This window comes from Euprymna scolopes, chromosome 6 (assembly GCF_053919585.1).
Source record: "Euprymna scolopes isolate OS-2025 chromosome 6, ASM5391958v1, whole genome shotgun sequence".
Taxonomy (NCBI): Eukaryota; Metazoa; Mollusca; class Cephalopoda; order Sepiida; family Sepiolidae; genus Euprymna; species Euprymna scolopes.
Genome location: NC_136487.1, coordinates 136,614,757 through 136,633,956, shown reverse-complemented (window position 1 = coordinate 136,633,956; position 19,200 = coordinate 136,614,757). Strand labels below are relative to the sequence as shown.

Genomic DNA, 19,200 nt, shown 5'->3' with positions numbered 1-19,200 from the left:
CCCAATATACAAGTAAGCAGTTTTGGAGAAAAGCAGAGGTATTTTTTCCATTTTGTGCTTCAATATGTCAATTGAGTTATGAGAGCGCCCTCTAGCAACGTGTTTGAAAGTTAAGCTACTGTGTTATGCTCAATTACCAAATGTATCTATTTATTTAAAACAAAAATAAAACTTACAGTAGGATGTTATATTTTATTTTATTGTTTTTCAATTTTTTTTTTTTTGGATTGTAATTCGTATTTAATGAATATTATTTTCTGTTTTCTAGCATTTTTAAGATTTGCTTGGAATATTCTGGCAGTTTACGTCATGTACTGGGCTAACCCGAGCAAACATTTACAGAAATCTGTTTTGCAAAATGTACAAGTACCAAAACTTATTTTAATGCTCAACATATTGATTTCTACAACACACACATGGTTTAAAATATTAAAGGAAGATTAAATGTTGCCTACTGTAATAATGGAAAATAAAATGAACAGTTATCAGCTTTAAAGTGTGTGAACTGTTTCGTATGTCGAACACTCGATTTTCAGTGAAAAAAACAAAACAAAAAAACTTCAGTTTGTAGTTAGATTTTTTATAGGTAGCATTCCTTTGCATATGAGGAGAACAACTGCTTTAAGAAGTATGAATTAGGGAAGACGGGCAGTTGCATTTTTGACAGCTGGGAGAAAAAGTTTGAACTGAAAAAATGTCAGTGTTCATTGCGGTGTTGCTGAGTTTCGTCATTTTCTTTACAGGATTGCACAATATATGTAAAAGATAGAAGACTTAACTCAATCCACCAAATACTATGGTCTTTGAGGATAAAAAAAAAATAAAACAATATTTACTTGGAACAGGCGTATCATCACCGGCATGTAAATATTCAATAAGTTGTGCAGTCTTTGAACCTGGGGCAGCACATAAGTCCAACACCTGTAGAAAAAGGAAAACATTGATTTAATTTTGAACACAACTTGTACTCATTGAAATTTCACAAAGTTAACATCGGCTACACTGGAAAATAGTGATGCCTGTTGGAGAATATGGAGATCGGTAGCGACAAATGCAACAAACCTTATGATGTGGTTTTATGTTGAATAAAACAGGAGAAATCATGCTTACAGCTTCCTGACGAAGCACTTCTTTTTGACATATGATGCAGCTGATTCATACAACTTTGGTTTTTATTTAAAATATACGTTCTATTCTAATAAGCCTGGCTTAGGTAGATTAATGATTCTTCATTATTAAAGCAAAATTCAAAAATCGAAATGTTGAATTTCAGGTAAAACCAATGATATCTACTTAATTGACATGTCACAGTATTGAACATATACAAAAAGTACGAAAAACGTTTCTCAACTTTGAAGCATATCCACTTTTTTGCATGTCAAACCACTTGATTTTTAGTGAAAAAAACAAAACAAAAAAAAACAAAAACAAAAAAAAAACAACAAAACTTCAGTTTGTCGTTAAATTTAAAGCTCCCATACTTACAAAGCTGTTTAAGCGTTGTCAAAAGGAGAATTGTTTCCCAACACCCTGGAAAAATTCATCAATATGTCCCGCATTAAAAAATTTAGGTGATCGCTCATTTCCCTCTCAGTACAGACCAATAAGTCTCCTGTGTGTCCTAAGCAAGTTGCTGGAATCTGTGTAGTCAACCATCTCAGCCAAACTAACTTTCTCAGTGACATGCAATATGGTTTCCGTTCTGCTAGATCTACAGCAGATGTGCTGAATCTCAACAGAGGCTTCCTTTCTAGGGGAATTGCTCGACATATCAAAGGCCTTTGTTAGGGTATGGCATAAAGGTCTATTCCACAAGATCTCCAGCTACAGAATGTCTTTTCAATTATTAAATCATTTCTCTCTGATAGGTTCATGAGAGTAGTGGTTGATGGGCAGAAATCAAAAGCTCACAGTATTAATGCTGGAGTCCCTCAGGGGTTAATTCTGAGCCTAACTCTCTTCCAGATCTTCATCAATGATCTCCCAAATCACATCCTAAGATCATTCGTGGACATTTATGCTGACACTTCCATCTATGGCAACACTTCAAAGTCCGTAAATGACCAAGTTTTCTCTGATTCTCTCTCTTCTGATCTTGAGCAAGTGGTACAATGGGGAAATTGGCTGGTTACTTTTAATGCATCTAAAAATCAAGCTTTTATCTTTCCATCACCAACACTCTGATCCTCGTCTGGCATCAATTGAAATGAATCACTCTCTACTTGGGGAGGCTCCATGTTTTGACAAGCTTCTGGGTCTGATCTTTACTCCTGATCTGAAATGGAAAAACGTACATCAAATCCGTTGCCAAGGTCACTGGAAAAATGGTGGGATCATTCTACTGCATCAGTAGATATCTCACTGTCAATGCGATTTTCTATGTGTATAAGAGCATCCAAGGATGGAGTACTGTTACCACATCTGGGCAGGAGCTGCTAAAAAGACCTAATCCTGCCTTGACAGAGTTTAAAATAGACTTTGTAGCTTAGTAGGGGATTCTCTTTTCTCTTCCCTGGAACCTCTTTCTCACAGAAGAGACGTTGCGAGCATGTCTCTTTTATTGTTATTTTATTTTCATGGCAAGAGCTCTTCTGAGCTCCAATCTATGCCCCGCCACCGCCAAATTTTCAAGAAAAACACTTGTCTAGCTAAAACCACTATCAATAATTTCCCCCACTCTTTATTTGTGCTTAGCCTAAACAGATTCCATGAACAAAGCTTATTTCTTAGAACTGCACACCTGTGGAATTCTCTTCCGTTTTCCTGCTTTCTAGTTGACTATAATATGGTTGTCTTCAAGTCCAACGTAAACAAATTCTTGATGAGCTGTTCCCCTTAAGTAATCCAATTTACCAAATTTCCACTACTAACGATTACTACAATATTGTCCCATTGACTACTGTACACCTATTAACCCTAATCCTTGAGTGGCTTCCAGGCCTTGATAAATGGTGGCTCCTTTGAAAAAAAAATAAAAATAAAAAAATAAATAAAAATAATTTATATAACGATTGTTGCAGGTGAGAAACAAGAATTGGATTAGTGCTAAATCTGTTAAAGGACTGAAATTTGCTTTGTGCTACTGTACTGAAGTAGCACTCGCTCTAGACGAGTTAAACTGGCTTTCTTAAAAGTAGGAAGTTTCATGGGAATATAATCACGTGTATATCCCTGTTAGGGGAGATGATTACTTTATTTATTTTTTTCAGTTTTTCAAGGAAGGTGTTGCTGTCCTCCTACATAGTCCATCAAAATTGCCAAATGATCACCCATTTGATACAGTGTTCAAAGATTAGCAAAAATTGAGCTTTGCGAAATTGGCCTAAGATTTTCAGTTTTCAGAAAATAATTACCTCCCTTATTACGATTTGAACTTTTTTTTTTTTTAATCAAAACACAATTTTCACTAATTTTCTTCAAAAACTATTTCCATTAATAATTAATTTTTTGACTGTATCCTTTTTCGTAATTTTTGGATATGATTTCAATTTTAGAATTTTGCTCTGATAACATAAAAGCACCGATAAACCAAATGTGCAGAGATGAAAAGTTTTTATTTTATAGAATTACATTTCTGAAAAACAAAAAAAAACAAAAAACAAGGCGCACGTGCATAATCCCTTTCTCGTGCTGCATGTGAGATGATTCTACAAAAAATAGTGAAGAAATGATGTGAAAAATGTGAAGGGCCAACGTTGCCTTCACATTTTCGCCAAGTTTCAAAAAATCTAATGGATAGATCAAAAGTTATGGGGCAAAAACGCGCCATTTTTGGCCACTTTGGGGCATTTTTGACCTCGTTTGAGCCCCTGGAGAAGCAACGGGAATTTTCGCAAAAATTTTTTTTTACTGTGCACACACCTATTTAATGAAAAACAATTTGTGGCAAAACTTCAGGAAAAACTAATGGACGGCTATCTGGCAATCTTCTGAAGTAACGGACGCTACTGAAAAATCGGGGGGGGGGGGGACTAAAACTGCAACTTTAATTCACACACTACACTCATGGACTTGAAAAAAAAAAAAAAAAAAAAAAAAAAAAAAAATTCTTTAACTCATATATTGCCGACAGTTTTCATGACTCCATTTTATTCTATGTGCTAGTTTATGAATTGTTATTTTACTTGATTTTGATCTTTTTGGTGTTCAAGTCTTCTGTTTTTTTCTTTCATCTTTAATCAAAACAAGGCTGATAGCCATAAGTCGCGTGCTCTCGTGTGAATGCGTGAATGTAGGATTGACATGAAATTCTTAAAGATAAACTAAAATGACCGAAAAATGGGCTGAAATGACTTAAATAAATAAAAAGTAAATGACTTAGAATGACTTTAATAAACTTAAGGATGAATTGAATGCTTAAAAAAGAACTGGAATCCTTCAAAAACAACTTGAATGGCTTTGAGACTGACTGGTTGTAAAGTGGGTGATCATTTTACATTAAATTAATACAGAAAAGTGATCCCCCTTTTATATCACAATAAGTACAGCATGTAGTAAGAATAGATACTACACTTTGATCTTGGCCAAAAGGCCAAGAAAAGCTTAAAAAGCTAAGAACAGCATCTATTTTGATCTTAACCAAAAAGGCCAAGCACAAAAGTGTTACGGACGGACCGACGGAGTGACTTATAGAGTCGCTTGCACGCGACAAAAAAAACAAAAACAAAAAAAACTTCAACATTTGCATCATTATAACATTGGATGGCGTTCTTCAAATGTGGTGTTGTCTTTGACACAATTATTTCTATTATTAGAGAATGTCATCTTTTGTATTATTTGGATTCAAATTATTGTTCTCATTTGCAGCGTTTTGGTCAAAGTAACCTCTGACCTACTTCAGGTGTATCGTGTAAAACTCGGAAATCTTTCTACCTTCTTTATTTAGAATTATTGTCTTTTTAGTGCCCAGAATGTCCAAACTTATCTTTAAGAGTTTTGTGATTAAATTTTCTTATGACAGCATGCTTACATTTCTGGGGGTGATAAATTATTTCATTTTTCAATATTTGATTGCATTTCTATTAGTCAACATCATTAATTCGGAGATGAAATTGCTACTTCAAAGGAAACAAGAAATCAAAAAAAAAAAACTGAAAGCTAATGAATAATCAAAATAACAAACCTTATGATGTGGCTTTATGTCTAATAAAACAGGAGGAATCATGCTTACAGCTTCCTGACGACTGATATTTCCCTAAAAGAAGAAAAACGTTTTCAAGAATTAATTGCAAGATAATTTCCAAACTTTTTTTTATCAACTTTTTAAGCTAAAAGCTTTAAGAGTTTTTGTGGTGATGTCACTAAATCTAGTATCGAGTTGATTGCGAGAAAAAAAAATCTGTGTAAGCATTTAAAAATGTCTTTTGTTAAATATTATTATATGAGGAGTTATTTTGGGTTAATATTTATTTTTATTTTAAGCATCCAAATGTGAGAAATACACAATTTAAATACGTAAACAGTATTTTAAAACTAACATGGTTGGCTTGTAAGATGCTTTATATTAACTATGTTAGTTAGTTTCACCCATGTATGGAGTACTGTTGTCACATTTGGGCTGATGCATCTGCTACTAGTCTCTCCCTTCTGGACAGGGTTCAAAAGAGAGTCGCCAACCTGATAAGTCCTGAACTGTCATTTTAGCTTCAGCTTCTGTCCCATCGACAAAATTTTGCATTCATCTGTCTGTTTTACAAGTATTTTAATGGTGAATGCTCTGACGAACTACAAGCACTTGTACCCCTACAACAAAAATACCTCCGACAAACCCAACAAACAGCTAAATCCCACCCCTACACAATAGAGATCCCTAGGTGTAAGAAAGCCTTCTACTCCAATAGTTTTTTCCCCAGAACAGCAAGACTTTGAAACTCCCTTCCGGGATTCTGCTTTCCCAACTGTACTGACATACAGAAGTTCAAGTGTAATGTGAACAGACATTTTGCTGCTCATCTCCCTTCATAATATCCCTACAACTTATGTCCCCGATAGTAGCCCCCTACTACAAAGTGGCACTGTGCCTTGTTTGGGGAGAAAATTGAATAAAAAAAAAAAAATAAATAAATATTAAAGTTTACTTATTTAAATTGTGTATTGTATTTCTTGTGTTTAGATGCTTAAAATAAAATAAATATTAACTCAAACTGACTTCTCATATAATATTTAACATAAAAACATTTTTTTTAATACCTACAAAGATTTTTTTCTTACAATCAACTCGATAAAACCCCAGGATATGGTAGCTCTGATACGTTTATTTTTTCAGATTACTATGCAGAATGCAATGTTTTTCCCACCCCTGGTTATATTTGCCTCATCTTATGGTGTTATTTGATGCTATTTGATTATAGAAAAGGGCTCCTTCAGTCTTTAACAGACTATGGATACCCACAAAGGGGTGCCTGCACGTGAAATTTTTGTGGCAAGAGGTGTGCAATCTCCAACCACACCTCTCTTGAGTCGACATTGTTAAATACCAGTGGCAAGTGAAGTGTCTGTACAGGATGACTAGAAATAAATGCTGAGATAAGCGGAGAGCACATACAGCACCTAGAATTCCCAAATGGTCACCCATCTGGTACTAACCAAGCTCACCGTTGCTTAACTTCGGTGATCTGATGAGAACCGGTGTGTCAACGCAATTATGCCATATTGAATTATATACATGTGTATCATATACTGCACTGTATTTTGTTACTAATTTTTAATACGTACTGTATAAAATTTTGCTTAGGCTTCACCATACGGCGATTTCACCTCATGATCCCAACCCCAGAACGGATTAATGCCATATCCGGGATTCTACTGTACTAGATCTAGTAACATTACCAAGTTTGTTCGCTTTAATATGGTTTGACATTTTGAAAACACAATAAAATATTAAAAGCATATGGTAGTTTGCTTGAAGCACTGCTGGTAAAAAAAGTATTTTGGTATTTAATAAGGCTGTTTGCAATGATGAAAAAATGAAATGGTGCAAAAGATAAATAAAAACGGATAATTAAATCTTTCATTTACTGTTAATAGAATCCAAGATGGTGTATAATAATTTGATATTTAAGGAGAAAACTAGTCCCAAATAATAAACCTCTCCATTTTCAGATAAGAAATGATGGCAGTAACATTTGGATAAAAAAGGAGAGTAGGAAGTGGACCATAAGCTTAATTTCAGTAACTTTGCAACTCTTGTTTTCCTTATTTTGTCATTAGTCTCTACATTCCCTGAGATATGTTTCTGACAAAGGAGGAAGAATTATTGTTTTCTGGGTTGAAATCTATACATATAATTTGTTGTTGGCTAGTTTTTGACCTTAAAAATGTTTTTTTTTTCGATAGCTCCTTACATCAAGTGGCTTCATGCCTAGTATCGAACGGTTTCCATTAAAAAAAAAAAAAAAAAAAAAAAAAAAAAAAAAAAAAAAAAAATATATATATTTTTTTTAAATTGGTCTTTCATCCGTAATGTTATTAGGAAGTTTCTGGGTTTGAGCCCATCTCTAAATGAATTTGAAATGAAAATAAAAAACAAAGAATTATTTCGGAAAGAAATAAACTGATAACATTTATTGTCCATGATGTCAGTCGGTAGAAAAGCATGATCTATAAAATAATGCTATTGTTTGAGAAGTCTAATCGGAAATTGTTCTGTAGAAGCACCATATAAACTGGAGGTTCAAGTAGCCCTCACATATGAAACCTTGGAAATTCAAGCAAAGCTGATTAATTTAGAAACAAAACAATTATGAGAAATGCGGAGAATCTTACTTACACTTTCAGTCTCGGAAACTAAAAAGCTATGGAGTTTTTCCAGAGCAGGAGTACTACGCACTTCTTTGCGGGTGAAATTTAGCTGCCACGCCATTTCCTCTGGGTACCTAAGAAAAATAGGAGAAAATACCAAAATAGTAAAAAATAATGTAATTCAAAAAAGCTAAAACAAAGAACATCGAAATGCTGAAACTATAAATTATATTTTATCATTTTTGATGATTTTCAATTATTCAGACTACTAGTCTCATCTTAATCAACAATTTATTACTTATATTTTTGGTATACATGCACACATCTACGGGGAAACTGCCTGAATTTTTTTTTCTATTAAATAATTATGGGGTGTTAGATTTCAATTGTGAGCACTTTGTTTAAGACCATAAAGTGATTTATTCAGTTTCCTTACAAAACTTTTATTTTTCATTTTAAATCCCCTGGGGAGGGGGGGGGGGTATAAATATAAATCTCACAGTCAATCAGAGCATTTAAATAAGTATTTTTACATCCATTTAATGTATTTTTAAATTACATTCAGCGACAAGTTGCGATAAAATTTTAATTGTCATTAAATTTGTCTGTGAAAACGTGGCGAAGTATTCAACCTCATAAATTTCAGCTGCCACAATCCGAATTTAGATTCCAATCCGTCTAAGCAAAGTCAATGGCTGGGCCCATAACCTGTTAAGTGTTTAGCCATTATGTTGAACAAAGATGGCAGTAGTAAATCCAATCGGCAAAGAATCAATGCAGTTATGATCTTGCGTGTTGAGTAATTCTCTAGAAGAAATCTGGCGACATTAGATCCAGTCGCTGAAGAATCAATGTAGTCCGGTCGGTTTAGTTGTGTCAAGACGGAGACTGATAGCGAACTGACTGGAATCCGAAATTCGATATTTTTATAAGGAGTTCAGAGGCTTCTAAGTGGTTGGTTGTCCTAACACGTAGTTATAAATAAGATTGTCCAAATTTTGGAAGTCATACCCTCCACATTCATCAAAAACATTTTCACAGTTATTTACAATATAACCTTCTTTTGCTACATGTTTTTGATTTTGGGAACCTTCTAGTCAAACTTGGGAATCTTAATGTCAATTGAAGAACTTGGATAGTTTCTTAGAATACAATTCAGTCATTTTAATGAAATAATCTGTAAACCCATTACAAAACTCACATTTAAATTTGAAATCATTGGGAAGTGACCGAGATGCAAGTCAATGATGAGAAAGGCAAATGCTCCGCACAAAATGATCTCCATAAAACCAACCTTCACCCGAATCAAGCCTGTGATGATCAAGTTGTGCTAAATGGAAGTAAACATCCATTATTGCGGACCCTAACATAGCTTGGAACCAATACAGGAATAAAGAATTTGTGAACCTTTTATTTAATCTACAAATCCCAAATTTCATCCAAGTTCCCTTTATCCACAGGAGTAGATTGTTCTGTCAACTGTGACCAAGTGAAAATGTTACTTTGTTTTTTTGTCAGTTATTATCACCTGGAGTAAGGATTGAACCTTCAACCTCCAGATGGTTGAAAGCATTGGTTAACAATCCATTCTACGTGGCAGTCTTCTAAAGGTTCAATTCTTACTACAATCAATGATGTAAACCTACCACTCCCATGACAGCAGCATTGGATTACAGGTTAAATGTCAGCCTCAATCGCGGGATCACAAATGTAACATCGTCCATTCTCGGACCCTTCAAATGTATTCAGGCACTGAACACTGGAACCACACATATCGTCAGTTTTAGCTCCGAGGTGCACAAAACGTGCAGGCCACTAAGTCTATGTGGCAATACAATTTTTACATTAACGGGTTTTCAGAGATAATAAAACAGGACCATCACTCTCTGGGATGACTCCGAGGTTAGTTGTTACTAGTAGTTTCTTCTCTCACAGAAGGTTACCATTTGTCTGAAAACTCTTATTGCTGGAAATGGTCTGGTTTGTTGATATTTGTGAAAAGTTGAATCACTCTCAAAACACAAAAAAGGCAAAGCAAACTAATTAACAAGTCATTGGTAATCATTTTTTTATAAAAAATAATTATTCAGTTATATATATATATATATATATATATATATATATATATATATATAAATAAAGAAAACTTTTTTTTTCTGATTTATGAAACACCTTCTGAATTGTCTAGAGTTTTTGTTTTCAATTTAACATTTCTTAGTAGCTTGGGGCGAAGTTTGGTTGGTGATTTGATCTCAAGTCTGAATCAATTGCGATTGCACAAGTGTGGATTTGTCAGAAACCGCAAAGGAGACTCTTAATCATCTGAAAATCCTTGCTTTCCTTGGCAATTTATTTCTCTCATTTCTTACTGCCATTACTATATCTACCACAACGACTTTTATTCATATCTCCCTTTTTTTCTTTTAATAATCATGTGCTATCTTCCTCTTCCACAAGGAATGTTGGACTCCTTTCTTGTGTATAGAAATTTTAATTTAGTAATGTTGCTTTCTTTTTTTCTTTCTCTCTTTTCCAAAACAGAAAAAATTGTAAATATATAGCTTCTTTTTATGTTAGTTTAACCGCAAATATCTTTCAGTAATTCTTCAAATAATAAACCCCAGTTAACCTGAATGACTCCTTTTGTTTTTACCAGCTATTTAAAAAATTTTTTTTTGACTTATTGTCTTGAAATTAAACTTTTTCCTAGTTCTTTTTTTAGCAATAAATGATTCATGAGAATCTACCAGCAAGATTGGTTGACTTTGACTGGGATCCATGATATCGCCACAGTAATAACTAAAAATAACAAAGTAACACATTCCTGAATTTTTAAAATAAGGATTCATTATTTGTATTATTTGAATTCTTCTACTACTTGGAAGGATCCGCGATGCAGTTGTTAGAGGGCTTGGAAAAATCAATTGTAAAAGTGATATTCTTTCAAAGGTTGTAGGTTCAATTTTTAGTGTGGGCGACCGAGAAATACAATTGCAAATTAGAATTTCTATCTAGTCATGGCTCACGAAACAAAAGCATGCTATCCCTGTGAAGTAAAAAGGTTCCACCTGAAATTCTGTCCCAATTCCCAAGTTCAATAAGATACATTGGAAGAAGGTTGGAGGTTACATTGACCAAAACATTGTTAAAATGACACTCAAAATTGAGAACAGTGTCAATAATTTCCCCCCACTCTTTATCTGTGCCTAAATCTAAACGTAGATTCCATGAACAAAGCTTCTTTCTTAGAACTGCACGCCTGTGGAATTGTCTTCTGTTTTCCTACTTTCCAGATGAATGCAATAGGGTTGTCTTCAAGTCCAACGTAAACAAGTTCTTGATGAGCCATTCCCCTTAAGTAATTCAATTTACTAAATTGACATTACTAATGATACCTATGGTATTGTCTCTTTGACTACTGTACACTCTTTAATCCTTATCCTCGAGTGACCTCTGGGTCTTGATAAGTGGTGACTCCTATGTAAAAAAAATAAAATAAAATAAAAGTAGTCTGAAGAATCCAAATAAAGTAACACTTCTATCCTTTTTTTTTTTTTTTTTTTTTTAATTTTCTTATCATTTGGTCCTAGCTGAGGATGAGGCATCCTACCAGATATTTACTCACTATCTCATACATTTCAACCGAGGGATCTTTTTAAGATTCAAACCATCCCTGCAATTTTTGTATCTCTTGCACTTGGTTCACCGGGTATATCTGCCAAGTAGTTTTTGAAATTCTTTTTCATGAGTCCAGTTGCTCCTATAATTACTGGAATGATGGAGATCTTCCTAAGATTCCAGTTTTTCGGTAAAGGTTACCAGAATAAGAAAAATCGACTTCCAGGAATAAAAAAAAATGGTTCAGTTCAAAAGTTTATGCATGTTCCCACATTTAAGTTGTACTAGAATATGGTCAGAGGTTACAAAAGTCAAAACATTGTGAATATAAATTCACAATGTTTTGACTTTTGAAGATGAGGATAGGCTCAACAAGAACCACTTAAATTAGCAGTCAGTGCCACCTAGCCCCCTCCCCCCATTTAGTTAACAAAAGAAAACAAAATATTTCAAAATTCATAAATGTTGCAAATTATTTACCACTGCAAACACTTGGGTGGATCAACAGGTCGTCCATCTTCACATTGAGCACCGAGGATTTTTTCAAAGTATTTGGTTTTGATGACATTCAGCAATACTTTCGACTGTCTTTAATGCAAAAAGGAAATTACAAATGATAATTTAATTTAATTAAAAAAAAGAAAAATGAAAGTAAATTCAATTATTTTAAAATTAACAAATAAAGAAATCTGACTTATAAAAAATTGATCCATTGCATGTGCCACAGGGCACATGAAGATTAAACTACCAAATACAAATCGACAACAGAATTTTTCAAGAATTGTTATTTCTATGCATACCCAAAAAAAAAAAAAAAAAAAAAAGATAAAGAAATGCGAACGATTGAAGACATGAATGTGAAAAAATAAAAATGTGTTCTAACCTTTTATGGCCTGTAAAGCGAAATGAGATCGGGAGGCTGGTTTTCAAAGTCTCATAAAAATCATCCCATTCACCTTCAGGAACAATTCCAAGACCCTGAAATAATTTTTTTTTTTTTTTCAAATAAATAAATAATTAAAAATTTTATAAAAGATAAAAATTGATTGAGAGGTAGCCCCCCAACCCCATTGCAATTAATTACCTTTTAAGTTTCTTTTTTCTGACTTTACTTTCTCATATATGATTAAAACTGTATTAATTTAATTCCCAAGCTAGACCGACCAGGAGGGATGTGTGTGTGTGTGTGTGTGTGTGTGTAATCAGTTAGTCTATGTGTATTTGATCAGCTAGTCTGTGTGTGTGTGTGCATGTGATCAGCTAGTTTTTTTTTTTTTTTTTAATTTTCTTCCTTTGAAGATTGTAACGCTGGATATGGGGCAGCCAAACCAGCTGCCAACATTGCCCTGCTTTTTATTGAAACCAACCGAGAGCTCTTTTTAGTATCCTCGCTATTCCCTTAAGTGCAATTGTCTGAATCTCTTTTGCAATTGGTTCACTAGAAATATTAGATAGGACTTCAGGTTCTTTTTCATAAACCCTGTGGCACCTATAATAACTGATATGATTGATATCTCTCTAAGATTCCAGTTTCTTTTCATATACATGAGACCTTGATATATATTTTTTTTTTTTTTACACAGTGATCACCACTTATCAAGGCCCGGAAGCCACTCAGGGATAAAGGTTATTGCAAGTACATTACGTTAGTGAGGAGATTTGCTGAAATGTTTACTTAAGGGGGCGGTTCATTAGGAATTTGTTAACATTGGACTTGAAGACATCCAAGTTGTAGTCCGGAGGGAAGCAGGCAGACGGAACAGAGTTCCACAGGCGTGCAGTTCTAAGAAAGAAGCTTTGTTCATGGAATCTGCGTTTTGATTTAGGCACAGATATAGAGTGGGGGAAATTTTTCACAGTGGATTCAGCTAGACGGGTGTTTTTCGTGAAAGATTGGCGAGGAGGGACCAGAGATTGGAGTTCAGACGAGCATCTGCCATGAAAATAACGATAAAACAAGGACAGGCTCGCAACGTCTTTTCTGTGGGAGAGAGGTTGCAGGGTAGAGAAAAGGGCATCCCCCACTAAGCCACGAAGTCTATTTTGTACTCTGTCAAGGCAGGATAGGCTGTTTTTAGCAGCTCCTGCCCAGATATGGCAACAGTATTCCATCCTTGGACGTACTTGGCTTTTATATAGATAGAGAATTGCATCCGTAGTGAGATATCTTCTGGAGCGGTAGAAGGATCCCACCATCTTTCCAGCGACCTTGGCAACAGACTTGATGTACGTGTTCCATTTCAGATCAGGAGTAAAGGTCAAACCCAGAAGCTTGTCAAAACACAGGGCCTCACCCAGACGAGAGCCATCCATCACAATTGATGCCAGATGGGGATCAGAGCGTTGATGATGTAAGGATAGCAGTTTGGTTTTGGATGCATTAAAGGTAACCAGCCACCTCTTCCCCCACTGAACCACGCGCTCGAGATCAGAGGAGAGAGAATCAGAGAGAACTTTGTCATTTACAGCCTTTGATGTGTTGCCGTAGATGGTCGTGTCATCAGCATAGATGTCAACGAATGATTTAAGTATGTGTTTAGGGAGGTCATTGATGTAGATCAGGAAGAGAGTTGGGCCCAGGATTGACCCCTGAGGGACTCCAGCATTTATATTGCAGGCCTCCGATTTTTGTCCATCTACCACTACTCTTATGAGCCTATCGGAGAGAAATGATTTAATGATTGAGAAAACATTTCCAGTTATACCGTAGCTGGAAATCTTGTGAAGTAGACCCTTATGCCATACCTTGTCGAAGGCCTTTGATATGTCGAGAGCAATTGCCCTAGAAAGGAAGCCTTTGTCAAGAGATTCACTAATCCTGTGGGATATAACCGTCAGCACATCTGCGGTAGATCTTGCAGAGCGGAAACCATATTGTGTGTCACTAAGAAGGTTATTCCTGCTGAGGTGGTTGACTATTTCTCTATTTAATATGGATTCCAGCAACTTACTTATAACACACAGGAGACTTATTGGTCTGTATTGAGAGGGAGATGACTTATCACCTGAATTCTTAAATACAGGGCAAACTGATGAGGTCTTCCAGGGAGTCGGAAAGCACTTCTCCTTAAGGCAGCGCTTAAATAGTTTCGTAAGTATGGGAGCAAGTTCTGGTTGAAGCTTTTTTAACACTATAATTGGGATGCCATCAGGGCCAGTTGCTTTACTGGAATCTAGGTTCTTTATTAGCTTGGCGACCTCATGCACGGATATTTGTATGTTACCTAGCTTGTTCTGTGTTATAGGAGGAAATATGGGGAGTTGATGGCCTTCGTCGCATAGGGTAGAATTAGCTGCAAAGTTCTTTGCAAATAGTTTGGCCTTGTCTGACGCTGACGAGATGACCTCTGGTCCATTGATAATGGTTGGGATAGAACGCACACTTCTGTTCAGGATTCTATTTGTTATTTGTCAAAACTGGTGGGATCCAAGCCGCTGATCAGCTACCTTGGATTTGGCCTGTTTCTCTCTTTCAGCTCTGTTCAAATCTCCATCATTAGGGACACTCACTTCAACCAAGATTGCCACTCTTTCTGACTTATGTGTGTGCATGTGATCAGCTAGTTTATGTGTGCGTGTGCATGTGATCATTGTGATCAGCTAGTTTATGTGTGTGCATGTGATCAGCTAGTATATGTGTGCGTGCGTGTGATCAGCTAGTATATGTGTCTGCAATCAGCAAAATAGGTATGCTTAAATTGGAACAAGATAATGGTCGAGGTTCAATTCTCGGTTGGGTAGCACCTAAAAAAATGGAACTTGATACCCTTTTTCTAGGCACTTAGCATTATAAGGTGAATATAGTTAATAAAGTTAAATTTTAATTTTCTCTTCCATTTTGTGGAAAAAAAGACATAAAAAAATAATGACGAGCATCAGAGAAATAACCCAGTTCAAAAGAAGAACAGAATAAAGTGTAACATACCTGATAATATTTTTGGAAAAGTTCATTATGCCTTATTGTCAGTTTGTAATTTTGTTTACGTTCATGGCCATTCTGAAATATAATGTAAAAAAAAAAAAAAAAAAAAAAAAAAAACATATTTAAAATGACAGTTCAGGTAAGACAAATAGCTTATGGAAAGTTCAAGAAGTTAGGAAATCCATTTGGGGAAAGCAGTCTGCAACATTTTTTGTAAACAAAACTTTGACACGGTTTTAATTATTTCTAGCCTCCAAGATTTTGGGATTGAAGCACCATAGAGCCATCACCTACTAACTTTCCAAAATTTAACGCACTTATTCAGTCAGATTTTAGTCAGATTCTAATCAAGTATCTCAGCTACCATCAAAAACTTACAACTAGGGATACACTGATGAGCAAATTGGCCAATTACTGATTACCATTCACTGGACAAAGCGGGGAAGGGTGGAGCAGTAGCTCTAGATATATCTATGGCTTTTGACAGGGTATGGCATGAGGGTCTCCTCAGGAAAAATAGATCATACGGTATCACTGGTAGAATACTCAACATAATTACATCCATGAGTTGAAACAATTACATTGAAGGTATTGCCAGGGCCGCTGCAAGGAAGGTGGGCTCTCTCTATCGTGCTAGAAAACTACTAACACCCGAAAGTATCCTGTACCTCTATAAGGCCACCATTCGCCCATGTATGGAGTATTGCTATCATATTTGGGCTGGTGCATCTGCTACTAGTCCCTCGCTCCTTGACAAGGTTCAAAAGAGAGTCGCAAATCTGATAGGCCCTGAACTGGCATCTAAGCTTCAGCCTCTGTCCCATCGACGAAATGTTGCATCCCTCTGCCTGTTCTACAAGTATTTTAATGATGAATGCTCTGATGAACTGCAAGCACTTGTGCCCCCATGATGTAGACACCCTCGACAAACCTGACAGGCTGCTAAATCCCACCCCCACACTGTAGAGATCCCTAGATGTAAAAGATCTTTCTACTCCAATAGTTTCTTCCCCAGAACAGCTAGACTTTGGAATTCCATTCCAGGTCACTGCTTTCCCAACTGTACTGACGTGCAGAAGTTAAAGTGCAACGTGAACCGACATCTTGCTGCCCAAATCCCTACATAGTACCCCAGTAGTTGTTGCCCCTGATAGTAGCCTCCTACACCAAAGTGACAATGTGCCTTGTTTGGGGTGAAAATGTAACAAAAAAAAAAAAAAAAAAAAAAAATTGGCCTTTGATAATCGGTCGATTTTCCAATGATAAATAGTAAATATTATGGTGCAAAAACAATATTGTTTTCTCACATATGTTACTTTTTTACTTTTATACATGATTTCTGAATTAATTCGTTGATATATTTGGCCATGTTACATAGCATTTTGAAGCGCGTTTTTCGCTCTATCGAATCGTGTTATTCGCTACCGTTCTCAATCTCTTCATTTACTTTTGCGGGCTTTTCGACAGCATGAACAAAATTCAAATCCACACTATTTTCTTGTTCCAATTCAAACTAAGCCAAAAAGCTGCCAAGAAAGCTTGTGATATCAATGATGCGTTTGGCCCAGGAACCACTAACAAACGTGTGGCACTAAGGTGGTTCAGGAAATTTCGCAATGGTGATGAGAGCCTTGAAGATGAAGATGGTTGCGGCCAGCTGACTGCAGGTGATAACGAATATTTGAAAGCCTTAATTGAAGCTGATCCTCGCAAAAGCACACGAGAAGTTGCTGTTGAACTCGAGGTCGACCACTCAACAGTCGTTCGTCATTTAAAGCAAATAAGGAAATCAAAAAACTTGGATAAATCGGGAACGTACGACGATAATCAAAAAAATTGTTGTTTTGAGGTGCCTTCTACTTCTGCACAACAAAAACGACCCATTTCTCGAGCGGATTGTGACGTGTGATGCAATGTTCGGAAGAGTAGTTGGATGCCGGAGAAGCCCCACAACACTTCCCGAAACCGAAATTGTACCAAAAAAATGGCTATGGTGACTGTTTGGTGATCTGTGGCCGGTCTCATTCAACACAGCTTCTTGAATCTGGACGAAACGATTACGGCAAAGAAGTACTGCTGACAAATTGACAAAATGCACCAGAAGCCTTAACGTATTTGAAGGGACCAATTCTCCTCCATGACAAATAAATGTTACCATAACCAATAAAAAAGGTACTTTTCTACCGATCTAGATCATTTTTTTTTCTTTGTATGTTTTTAAGTAGTTTTAAACGCTCTTTTTTCATCTTAAATATTCAATTTTTATGAGATGTTAGCCAACAAGGATGGCTGTTGATACATGAAGAATGTGGCGTCCATCTTTGTTGGCTAACATCTCATAAAAATTTCAAGTTTGAGATGGAAAAAAAAAAGGTATTTAAAACTACTTAAAAGACACACACAAAAAAAAAAAAAATGAATTGGGTAGGTATAAAAGTAACTTTTATTGGTTATGGTACCATTTATTTGTTGATATTTATTTTTTCTTAATCGTTTTTTGGCTCAACTGCAGAATCCCTGATTTTTGTATCTTTTCTCCTACATACTGGTATTCCCCATATGATCACTCATGTGGTACGGACCAGATTCAATGTTGCTTTAACTCGAGTGATCTAGCAAGAATCGGCGTGTCATATATAATGCCTATTACATTTGCCATAAAGGAGAAAAGCTCCCCTCTCTCCTCTCCCCTCATCTTTCTAATTTTTTTTTAAAAAAAGACCCCCCCCACCTCTTCATATTTCTAAATTACAAAAACAAAGAAAATTTTTTTTTATATTTTAGAAAAAAAAGTTTTGAGTTTTTATTTTTCTGTCTTTGAATAAATGCAAATATCAAGTCAATTTTCTCGCAATAACGATAAATATCAAACCCATATTGCAAGTTAGTTAATTTAACTTTAAACAAGACACCATATTTTTATGTATACTGTTTATGTACATGCAAGATCAGTTGCAAGGTTAACTAATTTGCATATTGGTTTTGAAAAAGGACATTTTATTTATTTGTTGTTTTAATTCAATGATTATTTTGATTTTAATATTCCAAATAGTTCTTTTTTGGAATATTGTTTTATTTCCAGGACAAACATTTTGCATTCTTTTCTTTACAGAGATTGAGCTTATTTTCAACAAGTAATCGAGATAAAAAAGAAATCAATTCGCAATTTAAACTTCTTAAAGTGAAAAATCAAATTGATTTAAAAGATATTAAAATGACCAAACTGTTATAACTGTAGATAGTTGTCATATTTGGGCTGATGAATCTATCCAATCTGAGGGTGCAGAAATTTGGTTGGCTCTACCCTTTTCTTTTCTACAACCTCTCTCACAGACATGATATGCTAGTGTCGGTCTTTTGTATAAATACTATTATGGCATGTATTCTTCAGAATTGTCTGATCTATTTCCTGCTTCTTTTGTTCCAGCTCATTTGACTTGTTGGTCTACTGGTCTCCATCAATTTGCTGTTTTGATACTGCATTATAATACAGCTTCCTATTCCAGTACAAGTTTCTTTCCTGCAAGCTTGTAGAGCTCTCTTCTTCCTGCTGACTGCTGTTCTCCAACATAACGTTGGTCTTTTCCAGACTAAGGTCAACAGGCATCGCCTGTCTTTGCAATAATTATTTTTTGTTCTTATTAGCTCCTTACATGAAGTGGCTTCAAGTCTTGTCTGAAGCAATTTCCATCTATGATATAAAAGCGAAAATGTGTGTGTGTGTGCAATTTTTTTTGTATGTCCGGCAAAGGCTTTTTTTGAGAAGGGGAGATCACTAATTCTTACATCTTTTTATATACTCCTTAGATTATAATATCTCCAATTTATGAAAGAGGCCGTGTCTATCTTTTATTTGAGCGACTTTTATTTTATAAAAGTCACGCTATCCTGTGGTCCTGTGTTTTTTGTATAAAAAAGCG

General features: G+C 35.4%; 1 protein-coding gene, 1 non-coding gene and 1 pseudogene across 2 annotated transcripts in view; all 3 read right to left on the bottom strand.

Annotated features, from left to right (window-relative positions):
• The window catches only part of LOC145278251 (RNA cytosine C(5)-methyltransferase NSUN2-like), a 74,413-nt gene extending 59,104 nt beyond the window's left edge, over window positions 1–15,309 (bottom strand). Inside the window, exons 1-5 of the mRNA XM_080130540.1 lie at window positions 15,284–15,309; window positions 11,839–11,946; window positions 7,769–7,874; window positions 5,123–5,194; window positions 837–921 (exon numbers count right to left, since the gene is read on the bottom strand). Of these exons, the coding sequence (XP_079986666.1) occupies window positions 837–921; window positions 5,123–5,194; window positions 7,769–7,874; window positions 11,839–11,946; window positions 15,284–15,309 (397 nt within the window). The remainder of the gene's footprint in view (window positions 1–836; window positions 922–5,122; window positions 5,195–7,768; window positions 7,875–11,838; window positions 11,947–15,283) is intronic.
• LOC145278491 (U2 spliceosomal RNA) lies at window positions 4,346–4,543 on the bottom strand. Its single transcript, XR_013868370.1, has one exon. It is a non-coding gene; the product is annotated as a U2 spliceosomal RNA (small nuclear RNA).
• LOC145278360 (5S ribosomal RNA) lies at window positions 6,538–6,654 on the bottom strand (annotated as a pseudogene).
• Window positions 15,310–19,200: the final 3,891 nt, after the last annotated feature.